The 13,903-nt window shown below is 43.1% G+C and overlaps 2 protein-coding genes across 2 annotated transcripts; both read left to right on the top strand.

Moving 5' to 3' along the window:
- Nucleotides 1-1,576: 1,576 nt before the first annotated feature.
- MYF6 (myogenic factor 6) lies at nt 1,577-3,521 on the top strand. The gene is made up of 3 exons (XM_010383674.2): nt 1,577-2,180; nt 2,479-2,569; nt 2,806-3,521. The coding sequence occupies exons 1-3, from the start codon at nt 1,662-1,664 to the stop codon at nt 2,922-2,924; spliced, it is 729 nt and encodes a 242-aa protein (XP_010381976.1). The 5' UTR covers nt 1,577-1,661; the 3' UTR covers nt 2,925-3,521.
- A 7,380-nt stretch (nt 3,522-10,901) lies between these two features.
- Nucleotides 10,902-13,637, top strand: MYF5 (myogenic factor 5). Its single transcript, XM_010383673.2, has 3 exons — nt 10,902-11,555; nt 12,350-12,425; nt 12,839-13,637. The coding sequence occupies exons 1-3, from the start codon at nt 11,055-11,057 to the stop codon at nt 13,027-13,029; spliced, it is 768 nt and encodes a 255-aa protein (XP_010381975.1). The 5' UTR covers nt 10,902-11,054; the 3' UTR covers nt 13,030-13,637.
- The last annotated feature ends 266 nt before the right edge of the window (nt 13,638-13,903 follow it).

A 13,903-nucleotide genomic window follows, 5' to 3' on the forward strand; every position in this document is an offset into this window, starting at 1 on the left:
TCATTACTGCTTGGGGTAGAGCAATAAGATTTTATTTTCCATGTAGTTTTTCAGGTACTCACTATAAAGACCAAAACCAAGGTTGACTGTCATCCCAAAGGCTGGTTACAGCCAGGAAGTCCTTCCAGAGCTCTAGGAGGAAAGGGGAAAGGAAACGAAAGAACAGCAAAAGAGATGGAGGGAAGAAAAAAAAAAAAAACCTCTCCAACAGCTATGCTTTATTTCATCCACAGGAACAGGTCTTTGCCCTAACATGGCTTTATACTACAAATGATAACTACTTTTCATCAAGCAGCTATGTGCTATGTGCTTCACATGCATGGTATCATTTGATTGAATCCTCACCAATCCTCACTGTAAGGAAACCACTATCATCTTGAAGACATCAGGATCTAGTACTTACCCATGGATATATACATAGAAATTAACCTTGCTAGGACTTGATAGTTCTTTGGAAACTAGGGAGCCTGCACTTCACCTTCGTATTGTACTGTCTCCCGAAGAACAATACATGTTTTATGGACCATGCGCAAGCTGCAATGTAAAAAATGCTGTTTCCTTGCTCATGCCTTGGTTGCTAACCTTTCTCACTTAAATCCCATCAAACAACTTATTTGGAGTCAATGAATAGTAGGAATGCAAAAGAAAAAATGGTGAGCACACAGTGTGCAGCACTGGAATCATAAAAGAGGCACCTTGGAAGGGGCCACAAGTAAATGTTGAAATATCAAGTAGCTGTGGTATGAGTCTTGTTTTCACTAAACTTATTTTTAAGGAGGACTTATTACATGTATTGCAACCCCATCCTCTATCCCACTCCCTACCACATATGTAATACTGCTCCACAAATGGAAGGGTACAGAATTCAAATCCTGGTTGCCCCTCTCCCCAAATGAAAAAAGAAAAAAAAAAGATAGTCAAGGACAGTCTCTATGGAAGGACCCAGAGAATCATTTCATTCAGTATCATGGGATGTGAGAACCCTTCAGCCACCCCCTCCATTTCCCAAATCATCTTGCAGCCTTAGTAAAAGAGAGGAAAGAGATTTACCTGCTTCTATTGAGGCTGAAGCCTGAAAGTCATGTATAACCTTTGAAGGACTGTAATGGTTTTAATCACAGGAATAGAATCTTTTTGAGAGGCGGGAGAGAGAAAGGAGCTGAAACACTCTGCAAATATTAACCCGGCTATTTTGGAGCAACGGCTATTGCCTTTGAAATCTTTCAACATGGGTCTATACTTAGAATTCAGATGAGCACAGGGGGAGGGGAATGGGGCAATGTTAATCCCCAGTTGTTTTGAAGTTGTCCTGTAAGCAGGTTAGTATCTAAACTGCCCCAAATGGAAGCATTCAATGCTTTGTTTAAATTATGTGATTCTCTCTGTGTAACCTGGTCTGCACATAGATTGTCAGAATACTCTGGGAGGTGACACTTCTTAGTTTTCTTTCAAACTAGATGTTCTAGAGAGCACTAGCTGCAATCACATTGGGAGACTGATGCTCCATGACAGCTAGAAGTTGGATTGAGTTTCAGGAGCTACTATATATAAAGCTGGGTCGACTTATGTCACTGCACTAATTAAATGCCATCTGGGTGGTTCCTCTGGGTTTTTGAGTCCATCACCCAGTTCAGATCCAGTCAGAGGCCAAGGAGGAGAACATGATGATGGACCTTTTTGAAACTGGCTCCTATTTTTTCTACTTGGATGGGGAAAATGTTACTCTGCAGCCGTTAGAAGTGGCAGAAGGCTCTCCTTTGTATCCAGGGAGTGATGGTACCCTGTCCCCCTGCCAGGACCAAATGCCCCCGGAAGCGGGGAGCGACAGCAGCGGAGAGGAACATGTCCTGGCGCCCCCGGGCCTGCAGCCTCCACACTGCCCCGGCCAGTGTCTGATCTGGGCTTGCAAGACCTGCAAGAGAAAATCTGCCCCCACAGACCGGCGAAAGGCCGCCACCCTGCGCGAAAGGAGGAGGCTAAAGAAAATCAACGAGGCCTTCGAGGCACTGAAGCGGCGGACTGTGGCCAACCCCAACCAGAGGCTGCCCAAGGTGGAGATTCTGCGGAGCGCCATCAGCTACATTGAGCGGCTGCAGGACCTTCTGCACAGGCTGGATCAGCAGGAGAAAATGCAGGAGCTGGGGGTGGACCACTTCAGCTACAGACCCAAGCAAGAAAATGTAAGCCTAGATGCTGCCGGGGCAGGGAAATGCAAAGGCTAATTAAACGCCTTCCTCGGGGCCTTAACCTCCAGCTGCTTGGTCTTTTTTCCCTTCCCCCTTTCTCGCCCGCCCCTCCCGCTCCGTCTCTAATGAACCCCCAGTGGCCCAAGAAGACCGGGTGCTTGCAATAGGCAGGAAATGCGTACCCCGCCCGAGGAAGCAGGAGAGCCGCCCCCCACCCCCACCCCACACCCAACCCCACCCCCGGAACCGATGTTTCTTTCCTAATCTTCTGCTGCCTTGGTTTTCCCTCCAGCTTGAGGGTGCGGATTTCCTGCGCACCTGCAGCTCCCAGTGGCCAAGTGTTTCCGATCATTCCAGGGGGCTCGTGATAACTGCTAAAGAAGGTAAAGTAAAAAAAAAAGGGCTTTGGGCCGCACCAGAGAAAATCCGGGAGGTGGATAGGATGCTCGGGCCGAGAGGGCTCGAAGCGACAGCAGGTGACGCGCCCTGCGAAAAGGGCGCTCTTTGCGCGCAGGGACCAGGCCTTTCTGCGCCGCCAAAGCTGCCTCACGCGGGGCGCGGAGCTGCTTCTTTTTCCTTCTTTGGGTGCTATGTTTGTGTGTTTGTTTTTTGCGCTCAGGAGGAGCAAGTATTGATTCGTCAGCCTCGAGTAGCCTTCGATGCCTTTCTTCCATCGTGGACAGTATTTCCTCGGAGGAACGCAAACTCCCCTGCGTGGAGGAGGTGGTGGAGAAGTAACTGGATCGGCGCTTGAGACCTTCTCCACGCAGCAGGAAGATCCCACCCACCCTTCCTGGCCTAATCCTTTAGATTGGGTCACATTATATTAACATTTAGGAAACTAGACCGAAAAGTTGGTGAAAGAGAAGGAGACACATTCACAAAGAAACACTGCGAAAACTGTTGTGCACGCTCAAATGAAAAAGCCTTTCGGTTTTGGGCTTTTATTTATTTATTTTTTTGGAACCTCGAGTGGCTTAGGTCTAGCCTCCTTATTTTGTTTTTGTTTAGTTGGTTTTATAATATATTAACTTTTATTACTGTGATCCTTTTGTGCCACGTTCAAAAGAAGTTCATTCCTGTCTAAAGTGGGAACGTTGCATTTAATGTTAGGGGTATGTAATGTTTTTTTGTAAATAGTGTAGCACTTTCATTTTTTATGTAAACCTAAAATATATTTTAAATGTGGAATGATGTATATAAAATGTGCGAGGATCCTGGTATTGTAATATTAAAAAGAAGTTTCTATATGAACAAAGTTGGTCCTAGTTTGATGGAACTAGAAAAATATGTTTGGGGGCATGTGTACAAAAATAAAGAGGAGCTGTATTTTAATTTAGACACCACACAAGCCCATTTATTTGGGTGTTTTCTTACAGGCCAATTGAAAGGGAGGAAATTTGGCTTCCCTTAGTCTGAATTAAACTGGATACTTTTCTATCTGTGGTAGACCTCACACTTGTCATTGGAAGTGAATAGTGCCCGGAAGAAAAATGTCATTTTTCCTTTCATCAGCATCTTTTTCCGTCTGTTTTTACACTCCTATACCTGGATAACTGAGTGAGATTTACCTACCCAAAGTTAACAATGGAATTCTCAATCTAGGAAAATATGGTTGCAAGAAATTACCACACCAAAACTGCTCATTTCCCGAAAAGATCTTCAGCGGATTGACTCCCGAATTGCCTTCCCTCTTATGCTTCCCAGGTCGCTCTTGTCCTCAAGTGTGGCTCTGGAGTTCCGTGGCTGCACTGGCCTCAGGGCCGGATCTCGGGGCCCCCTCCCCATTTTTCTTGAACTAGACTGGTCCCTAGCAGACTGGAATATCCTCAAGGCCTCGTTTGGCTTGGGTTTGTTTTCCACAAACAAAAGATAAAAGAAATGGGCAATCTGTCTCTGGAGGTGGGGTGGGCTGCTTTGAAGGGAGGGCTGCTTAGAGTGAGGGAAGGTTTCAATGGTGGAGGACAAAAGACAACAACAACACACATGCAACCTCTTAGCCGGGCCAAACAGCAAAGCCCCAGAGAGGCTAGAAGCCCCAGGAGCTCCTCACCAGTGCGGATTTTACAACGTGTGCCAGGTTTGTTTATCCTGTAACCTTAGGAAGAAACGACCACCAAGAAACACAGTGGGAAGTGAGGCAGAGGAGAGGAGGAAGCCATTTCTTTTGAATTGCAACTTCTCTCTTAAATTCTGTAAGTGGCACCTTCACTCCCTTCCCCTACCCCTGAACTTCTACCTTTCCTCCTCCCCCCGAACAGCTAGTCATCAGTTAGCAGATGTGAAAATCAAATCGGATTCAGTATTTCCCAGCCCACCGTTTCCTTCCTAACCCTCCAGAGGCTGGACCTTCTTGTTGCGCAGATAGCACCACAGACAGCGCCCCCTGCAGGTACAGAGCTGTATCTTGCCCCTTTTTCCTCTCAGAAGGGAAGGCCTCTTCCTGGGGATAATAAGAGTCACTGTGTTTTCTGAGTATATGGGAAAATCAGATTTCTTCTAATATACATTTAAAATGCAGAAAGGTTCATAGTGGAAGCTGACATTGACATACAATCTCTTTTAAACTTTTGGGAGAGGCAGGTGGGAGATTTAGCGGATGCAAACTGCTGAGCCTGTGTGGGGTTGACTACCTAGATGGAATCCAGGCTGTCACTGTCTAGGACTAGTCGCTGCTCATTCTTAGTCCCGTTTCCTCCTGAGGTTGTGAAGATTCACTGAGATACCACATGTGAAGTGCTTAGCCAAAATGGCACAAAATAAACACTAGATGCCAGCTCTCTTGTTCATTAGTCAGTTCAAAGACCCTTTTCTTCCACCAAAAGCCATAGTTTCTTCAGCCTTTCTTTGCTCTGGCTGGGGAAAGTATTTACAACAATGAGAACAAAAACAACATAAATGAGCCATTCTTAGTATTTAAATATTAACTCATAATCCTACAACAGATGAGAGAGGTACTGCTATTTTACTTTAAAGAACATCTGTGGAACAGAGTTTCCTGCACTTGGTTAAGTACTGCATAGAGCCAGGATTCAGAGCCAGTTAATTATCAATGGATTCAAGCCTGTGTTCTTAACCATCATGTTCTGTGAAAGAGATGCCTTGGCACATTGGCAATTTCTTTCCTCCTTTTTTTTTTTTTTTTTTTTTTTTAAGGGGTGATGTGTCCCCTGTTGCCCAGGCTTGAACTCCTGGGTTCAAGTGATCCTCCTGCCTCAGCCTTTCAGGTAGCTGGGACTACAGGCCCATTCCACTGGGCCCAGCTTGCCTTGGGAAATTAATAAGCAACATCTTATGGTCTGGGGAAGAATATGGCTCTCCTTGACATTTGTTTTCCAAAAGCTCTTTCTCAAGAGTAGCTAGCTAGTGAACTCCAAATTAGAGCAGTAAGTTAAAAAAGTAAGTGGTAAAGCATTTCGAATTATCCAACTAAAACATGTGAATATGTCTGGGTAGTGTCTATGCCCATTAATTATGCTTATTAGATACCCATCATTCTCTCCCTGAGAATCACTAGGGTTTTTCCCTAAATTGTATATATGTACACTTCTATTTTTAAAATTCAAATTTATTATGCCACACAAATAAAATAATGTAACTGATTAAGTGAACTCATTTAATTTATAATTTAGCATATACTTATAGTAAGATCTGTGTTATAAATGGCTCTACAGCAGAATGCTTTTATTAATTCATGGACTTTACTTGTTGATGGATTTTATTCAGTCTTTGCAAGCCATCTCTCTTAGCTGGGTAACTTGAGAAATTGTTTGGAATAAGTTTGCCTATAGAAGTCTCTTCATTAGATAGAGCAAATATTTCCCAAAGACTTCATGTGACCTCCACTGCTACAGATGACATGTTAGGCTTTCCAATGAAATCCTTGGTGTGTTTGCAATTAAAATGTTTTTGTTTGATATTCATGATGATAATCTTTACTGAGGCCAAAGCCAAAATAAACAGGGCTGTGGAAGCAGAAAATCAAGACATAATAACTTGGTAAAGATAAGCAATTTGGGATTAAATTCAAGCCTCTTTCCAAAGGCAGGTATAAAGCTATCAAGTACAAAATAATGAGCAATTTTCTTTATTATATTACTACAGAAATAATTTGCAGAAAATCAAATGTCGGCTTTCATACTAATTTTAATACCTGGATCACTGAATTCCAAGCCTGAATACTGGAAATCCCCTTATGTCTAACAGTCTTATTTATTTTTCTCCAAACTATTGCATATGTTTTGGGGGTGGAGGGAATGCTGGAATTTAGGGTTCACAACTACTTCTGAAACTAGCAGAGAAATCTTGGGATGCTGAAAGTGACCTCTATTCTTATTAAGACATTTGGGTTTGTGTTTACTAAAGTTAGTTTACCCACTTGTGTTTTTCTTCTAGTAAGATTTTATCCCATTTCATCATTTCAAATCGCTCTCCCACAACACCATAGCTGAAATTTTTTTAAACATTTTTGTTTAAACTTTGAATATCTAATTGCCGAATCCAATGCACTGATAAATTATCAATAACATAGTATTTTCTCAAAGAGCCAAACCACCAAGCTATTTCTCTGACAGGCCCCTCCAGTCACTCCCTTAAACTATTAAACTTATAACAGATGGTTTCATTCTGAAAAAAGCAATTTTTTTGCAAGCCTAGTTCAGAGTCAGTCTGAGATGGAATGGCTATGCCATGTGCTGCAACAAAGATAACGCTGTAAGAACTGGCTACTTTCTGTACTCTCAAGGCTGCTAAATGTCCTTACTTAGGCCTTTGATCTCTCCTGGAAGTCCTCTAATTCAAGCAGAGGCCAATGTCTTCCTCAGCTGTCTTTACAAATTCTTCCAGCAGCTCTGGCAGGTACTAATGTGTTTACTTAGGTGTGCCTGATTCCCAGAGCTAATAGCAGTTTGCAATTGTTTAGCACATTGTGAAGTCATCTATAATACAAAAAATATCAAGAACAACTCCCTTAGTCCAGGAGTTGATAAGGATCTGCAGGTAGGGGCAGAAGTGAATTGGAACGGATGTATCCTTCTATATGTATTTGTTTTCTCCCTCTAAGAAAAGCATAGAGAATTTTCAATAATGCAGAAAGCCTAGGGTGGGCAAAATTTACTAGAAGAGGAAGGTATGAGAATCATTTTGCTGGCACACCAGCACTATTAACGTGTTACCATAATGCTTAAACTAACACAGATTTCACTTAAAAAAAAAAAAAAAGTTGATGTTACTTAAAGGTCATTGCCATTAGAACCTGATTATAATTCTAAATTGTAAGAAAATCAAATGTATTTATTTTTTTCAGAATATAAAATGAAAAATATATATATCTACTTCACCAGAGCCTTTGTGGGTATCCATTTATAGCACCAGAGGTGACTGGGTTTTCTTCCCCTCATCTACCAACTGTTAGACTTTCCTAGCAGACAGTGTTGGAGTGTCATTTCTAACAACCTGCTTACATATGAAATAAATGTGCGTTTTCTGCGCATGCAAGAAATTCACTTCTCTGCAGAAATAGTGGAAAACTTATTTTGATTCTTTGTGTGAGGAGCAAAAGCCAATCTAGTCCGATTTTGAGTACAAAAGGGTGCCCTGAGTAGATCTTTTGCAGCGATTTTTAAAACTTTTCCCATGCTTCCTTGGCCAACGCTTTAAAAAAAAAAAAAAAAAAAAAAAAAAAAAAAAAAAAAAAGTTTTTCTCTATGTTGCTCACCCAGTTCTTTATTTTTCCCCTTCCAGGTCTCCCCTGGGAAAAGAGCAGGGCGACGGCTCCTGAATTGGGACACCCTGGCCATCTTTGTGGTGCTGATTGCCTACCTTCTTAGCATATTGCTTCTCTCTCTCTCTCTTTCTTCTCTCGTCCCTGAGAGCGTTTTAAAAGTTTTGTCTTATTTCTTTTTACTTTGGTGCTCTGAGATCCTATTTTCAGCACTTGCGTCCCAAGGGCTCTCAACTCCGGACCCTGTTCTCCTGCTAGCAAGTCCCATTAAGCCGCCGGGCGCTTGTGTTTTCTCGGCTTCTTTAGTTCCAGTTGCTCGCGGCACTCCGGTAACTTTGTTTTGAGATCACCTTACCAAAGACAGTTTTAACCTCTGAGAACTGCCCTTACTGACAGAGGGTCCTGAGTGACAGCGTCTTCCCAGGCACGGAAACCAGGGAAAGATGTTGAGTAGCCAGATTTTGCAAGTTTATGGTCTGGAGCGCTAAAGAAGCGCACGGAGCCTAAATTAATTGAAGAAGAAAACGAACAAAATCACCTCTAGGAGTAGGAGCTGTGATGACAGGATGCCTAGTTTCCAATCCTGTGTGACCTTGGGGCAAATAACCTAGTACCTGGAGCTCGGGTTTACTTTCTTTCTACAATGGGTCCAATAATAGCTCCCACAGGGTGGTTTGGAGTATTAATTGTTAGGTTAATCTATGGAAAGGGTTGAGAACAGTGCGCGGCAAATAGAAAATTCTCAATAATTGTTAATTTAAAATATCTCACGCTGAGGGGCTTGAGTACAAATCACGTTAAGTGCTTTCAGAAATTAGCTGAACGATGAGCTGAAGCGTAACCTCTAACTTTCACTCAAACTTTAAAGACCAAGTTTGTGTCCAAATCACAAGTCTGAGCTCGTTTGTGGACTCCACAGCCAAAAAAATAAAACAGTGGTCATATGGCTGCTGATAGAAACTGTGGGACTTGGCTGAGAATTCCTGGGGGAGGATATCTACCCACTATTGTATTTCAGAGGTAACAATGTGCTTTGCATTTGCTGTGCATTTGAATGTTTCCACCAGCGTGGATGGCATCTTAGATTCCACCTGGGTTCTTCTTGAACTTGCCTCTTTTTATCTGGCACTAGCCCTGGATACCGTATTCATTTCAAAGGTATAGACTTGTTAATGGCCCTAAAAAAGGTGCAGATGGATTTCCCACTGGTCAGATGATTAAGCAGCCTATTGGTGTGAGAGGGAGCCTGATTTTCAGGAGAGATCCTTGTCTTCGAAATGACAGGACAGAAGAGAAGAGAAAGCAATGATGTGGCTAGCAAACCTTAGTGACTGACAGTGTCACTCTCCCACTTTTGGTTTTCAAGGTCTTCACTTTAGAGAGAAGATCTCACCCTGAAAAGGTTGATACTTCTCTGGCCCCTAAAGATGCTGGATGAACCAGGTTGCTTTAAGAAAATAATTCTGGAAAAAAAAAAAAAAGTACAAAGTTCCATTCACTGAAAGAAATAGTGATGATAATAATAATAACAATATTAGGAAGGAAGATTCCCTCCTCTTCCCAATAACTTTGGAGCCACAATATTTATTGAACTGGGTGACCCTAGGTTGAGTTGAGAACACTCCGGCTTCTTTTAACTGGGCCGCAAGACCTAGTCCAAAACCCCAGACTAATTGTGTAGACCTTAAGTAATTGCTTTTCCTAAATATAAACAGCGCCTCCCCAACCCAAGTAACCTGAAAGTGGATTAAGGGTGGAGGAGGATTGGTAAAAGCTGAGTAATAGATTCATTCTCACTTAAATGACAACCCTCCCCTCTTGCCTTCTATCCATCGAAGTTCCAAAGACCCTGCTGTGATTGCTTTTCTGGAAGGCTTTTGTCACTGAAGTGTGTGAAGTTACTCCTGGTTTGAGGAGTTGGAAATTTTACACGAGTCAAGGATTGCAGTGGCAGCAGCTGGGACGCATCTGTAACGGTGTTAGTTTGCCTGAAAGCAGAAAATTAGCAACCCCAAAGCCCAGCTTGGCTGTTTAGTCTGTAGAAATGACAGGGCGGAGCAGAAAGAGAGGGAGAAAGGAGACTCGCCCCTGGAAAGGGAGTTTGCCATCGAAAACTGGGCTTCTATTGGAAATCTCAGAGACACTTTCAATGCAGGTCTTTGGCCTGCTCAGGATCTAGGGAGCGCCTGGCACAAAGGAGAAGGTGCTCAACAAATACTGTGCAGAAGGGGAAAAGGAAGGAAGAAAGGACGGGAGGAATGTTCCTGGTCACCTGGCCCTCCTGTGCCCCACCTCCTTTTAGATGAGCAGACATACAGGGAGAACTCAGAGCAAGCCCCGTCATGGGAAAAGAAACCTCCCTCCCTACTCTCAATAAGGTAGAGCCTAGAATAAATGACAATCAGAGCAAAATTTTACTCATCTGAAGCTATACAAAATAGGTTTTAAAAGGCAAACCCTATATTCACTCCAAGATTGAAAATGCCACTTCAAGTTTTTAGCAACTGTTATTCAATCCAATGGCTGGAAAAAATTTTCGAGATAATCGAAGTTCATGAAAAAGAGAAACAAACACCCCCAAATCAGGTGATTCCTCATGCCCAGGACTGGGAGGGCAGGTCAGTTCTTGGTGCCAGTGAAAGGGATTTCTATTTATTATCACTATTTTAAAATATGTGTGCAATTGTAAAAAGTTGGACTGCCTTCGTTACTTTTGTGTGGAACACTCCTTAAGTGATCCCTTGTTTTAGCTTATCTAGAGAGTGCAAATGAGCAGGTTGGGGACCCACTCCCGCCCCAGCAGAAAGGCAGTAAAACCATTAGAGTCAAAAGGGGCAGTACACAGCGGATTGTCTCTAGAGGAAAGGAGGAGGTTTATCCAGACAGCCCCTGCGGGGGTTGCGGTGGGATATGCTAATAGTGCCTGGCCACTGGGGCCGGCCTCCCTCCTGAAAGAATATATAAAGAACCCCAACCCCAGCTTATCGACCCAGGCCAACAGGCGTCTGCCCTTGTTAATTACCGGAGCCAGAGACCAGGGAGCTCCGCCTGGGATTCGGGATTCGCCCGTCGGCAGAGGCACCAGGCTCCCGTTTCTCCCTATCCCTCTCGCTGCCGTCCAGGTGCACCGCCTGCGTCTCTGCAGGATGGATGTGATGGATGGCTGCCAGTTCTCACCTTCCGAGTACTTCTACGACGGCTCCTGTATCCCGTCCCCCGAGGGTGAATTTGGGGACGAGTTTGTGCCGCGAGTGGCTGCCTTCGGAGGGCACAAAGCAGAGCTGCAGGGCTCAGACGAGGACGAGCACGTGCGAGCGCCTACCGGCCACCACCAGGCTGGTCACTGCCTCATGTGGGCCTGCAAAGCCTGCAAGAGGAAGTCCACCACCATGGATCGGCGGAAGGCAGCCACCATGCGCGAGAGGAGGCGCCTGAAGAAGGTCAACCAGGCTTTCGAAACCCTCAAGAGGTGCACCACGACCAACCCCAACCAGAGGCTGCCCAAGGTGGAGATCCTCAGGAATGCCATCCGCTACATCGAGAGCCTACAGGAGTTGCTGAGAGAGCAGGTGGAGAACTACTATAGCCTGCCGGGACAGAGCTGCTCAGAGCCCACCAGTCCTACCTCCAACTGCTCTGATGGCATGGTAAGCAATAGATCTGGTACCTAGTTAGGCTACCCTAATCTTTTCTGAAGTCCTTACGCCTCATTTAACCAGGTGTAGCGCGGAGAGTGGGGTGGAGGCAGATGCTGAGTTGCTTTAAAATAAGAGAGGGGTCCACATTTAGAAAGACTCCCCAAACCGCTGCTGAACAAGATTTTAGTTTGACTTTCTAGCAGGTTCTAGGTGTACACTGTAATCGAGGGTTGACATGGGAGATAGGTGGCTGTGAATGATCACTCACATGTTTTCTCCATTCCTGAATTTATTTTCAAAATATGCCATCTGTGGATCATGCGCTACACTAATATCTAAAGACACCGTTTACAACTTAATGAGGAAATGGAAAGAAATACCCACATGGCCCCAGTTCCTGCTCCAATGAGGCCTGGCTGAAAGATGTTGATGCATTCTTTTTAGAGGGCGTTTACTCCAAGGCTGCCAGGTTTTAATGTGTTTTTGTCCTGGGAAAGTGTTCTTTCCCTGAATTAGTGTGGCTTTCTTCTACTCCAATCCATTTTGCATGGTTAACCCAATGCACATTGCTGCTGAATTCCACCCCCTCTTCCCTTTGCTGCTGCTCTCCTCTTCTTCAAGCACAGAGATTGACCTCAGTGCCCTGGGAATTTGGAGAGGGCTAGCTCTTCCTAAATCAAGGCAGTGAAGGTGATTGACAGTGTTCGGTTACAGAGCTGGTGGGCAAGCACAGCCTCATCGTTGGTCAGAACATCTTTTGCCAAGACCTGAAAACAAACTTTGTTGTGTGTCTTGTATTATAGCCCGAATGTAACAGTCCTGTCTGGTCCAGAAAGAGCAGCACTTTTGACAGCATCTACTGTTCTGATGTATCAAATGGTAAGAATTGATAACTTCACAGAAGTTTAAAGACCGGTTCAATCTAACAATTCAGCCTATAAAATTCTGTTCTTCCTGATAGTATTGGGGAAGGGAATGGAAGTGATAGTTCTTACAGGGAGGCTTTGGCAAAGCAAAATAAACACATCTTCTGCTCCAAATCCCCCTAGCAGACACGCACACACACATGCACACACACTGTCACTTGAAATATTATCAGGGGGCTTCCCCACTCCGCACCTCTACCCCTCAGGAATTGCCAGATATTTGCTGCAAATTTCTATGTTAGGGTTTCTGTGACCACCTGACCTCTGGGTGTCAGAGGAGCTGACCCACAGTTTAAGGAGCAACATAAGCAAGTCTGTCTATCTTGGGCTAGTTGTTTTTTAATGCTTTTCTCCTTGTATCCTTAGTATATGCCACAGATAAAAACTCCTTATCCAGCTTGGATTGCTTATCCAACATAGTGGACCGGATCACCTCCTCAGAGCAACCTGGGTTGCCTCTCCAGGATCCTACGTCTCTCTCTCCAGTTGCCAGCACCGATTCACAGCCTGCAACTCCAGGGGCTTCTAGTTCCAGGCTTATCTATCATGTGTTATGAACTAATTTTCTGGTCTATATCACTTCTTCCAGGAGGGCCTAATACACAGAAAGAAGAAGGCTTCAAAAAGTCCCAAACCAAGACAACATGTATATAAAGATTTCTTTTCAGTTGTAAATTTGTAAAGATTACCTTGCCACTTTATAAGAAAGTGTATTTAACTAAAAAGTCATCATTACAAATAATATTTTCTTCTTCTTTATTCTTCTTTGCTTTAGATATTAACACATAGTTTCAATAATAGTATTTCTGATAGGGGGCAATTCATTGAGGGTAGCTTGTTGCAATGCTATATATATACATGTAATATTGCTCATCAAAATGTCTCTGGTGTTTAGAGCTTTATTTTTTTCTTTAAAACATTAAAACAGCTGAGAATCAGTTAAATGGAATTTTAAATATATTTAACTATTTCTTTTCTCTTTAATCCTTTAGTTATATTGTATTAAATAAAAATGTAACAATACTGCCTAATGTATATATTTTGATCTTTTCTTGTAAGAAATGTATCTTTTAAATGTAAGCACAAAATAGTACTTTGTGGATAATTTCAAGATATAAGAAATTTTGGAAATTCCACCATAAATAAAATTTTTTACTACAAGAAATATTTTGGCTTATGACCTTTTAAAAGAACACTCCTAATGGAATTACTATTCATTGACATGAAATCTTTATATGTGGGCTGAAAATTCATAAACAGTTGGCTTTTCAGATAAATCTGAATATTTACCATTCTCATTAACCTGGTTTAGGTACTGTTGATGTCACAAATGAAAATATCATATTTTCTTTTAACTATATTTCAAGTGAGCCTGCTAAATGAAACTTTTCCTTTATCTTAGAACTGTACCATATACTATCAAGTCATTTG

Source organism: Rhinopithecus roxellana, chromosome 10 (genome assembly GCF_007565055.1).
Source record: "Rhinopithecus roxellana isolate Shanxi Qingling chromosome 10, ASM756505v1, whole genome shotgun sequence".
NCBI lineage: Eukaryota > Metazoa > Chordata > Mammalia > Primates > Cercopithecidae > Rhinopithecus > Rhinopithecus roxellana.

Excerpts from the sequence above, each read along its gene's own strand:
- MYF6 (XM_010383674.2), top strand. The coding sequence starts at position 1,662 with ATGATGATGGACCTTTTTGAAACTGGCTCCTATTTTTTCTACTTGGAT. Across the intron at positions 2,181-2,478 it reads ACAGACCCAAGCAAGAAAAT|CTTGAGGGTGCGGATTTCCT; the intron begins GTAAGCCTAGAT and ends TTTTCCCTCCAG. Across the intron at positions 2,570-2,805 it reads CGTGATAACTGCTAAAGAAG|GAGGAGCAAGTATTGATTCG; the intron begins GTAAAGTAAAAA and ends TTTTGCGCTCAG.
- MYF5 (XM_010383673.2), top strand. The coding sequence starts at position 11,055 with ATGGATGTGATGGATGGCTGCCAGTTCTCACCTTCCGAGTACTTCTAC. Across the intron at positions 11,556-12,349 it reads CCAACTGCTCTGATGGCATG|CCCGAATGTAACAGTCCTGT; the intron begins GTAAGCAATAGA and ends CTTGTATTATAG. Across the intron at positions 12,426-12,838 it reads CTGTTCTGATGTATCAAATG|TATATGCCACAGATAAAAAC; the intron begins GTAAGAATTGAT and ends TTGTATCCTTAG.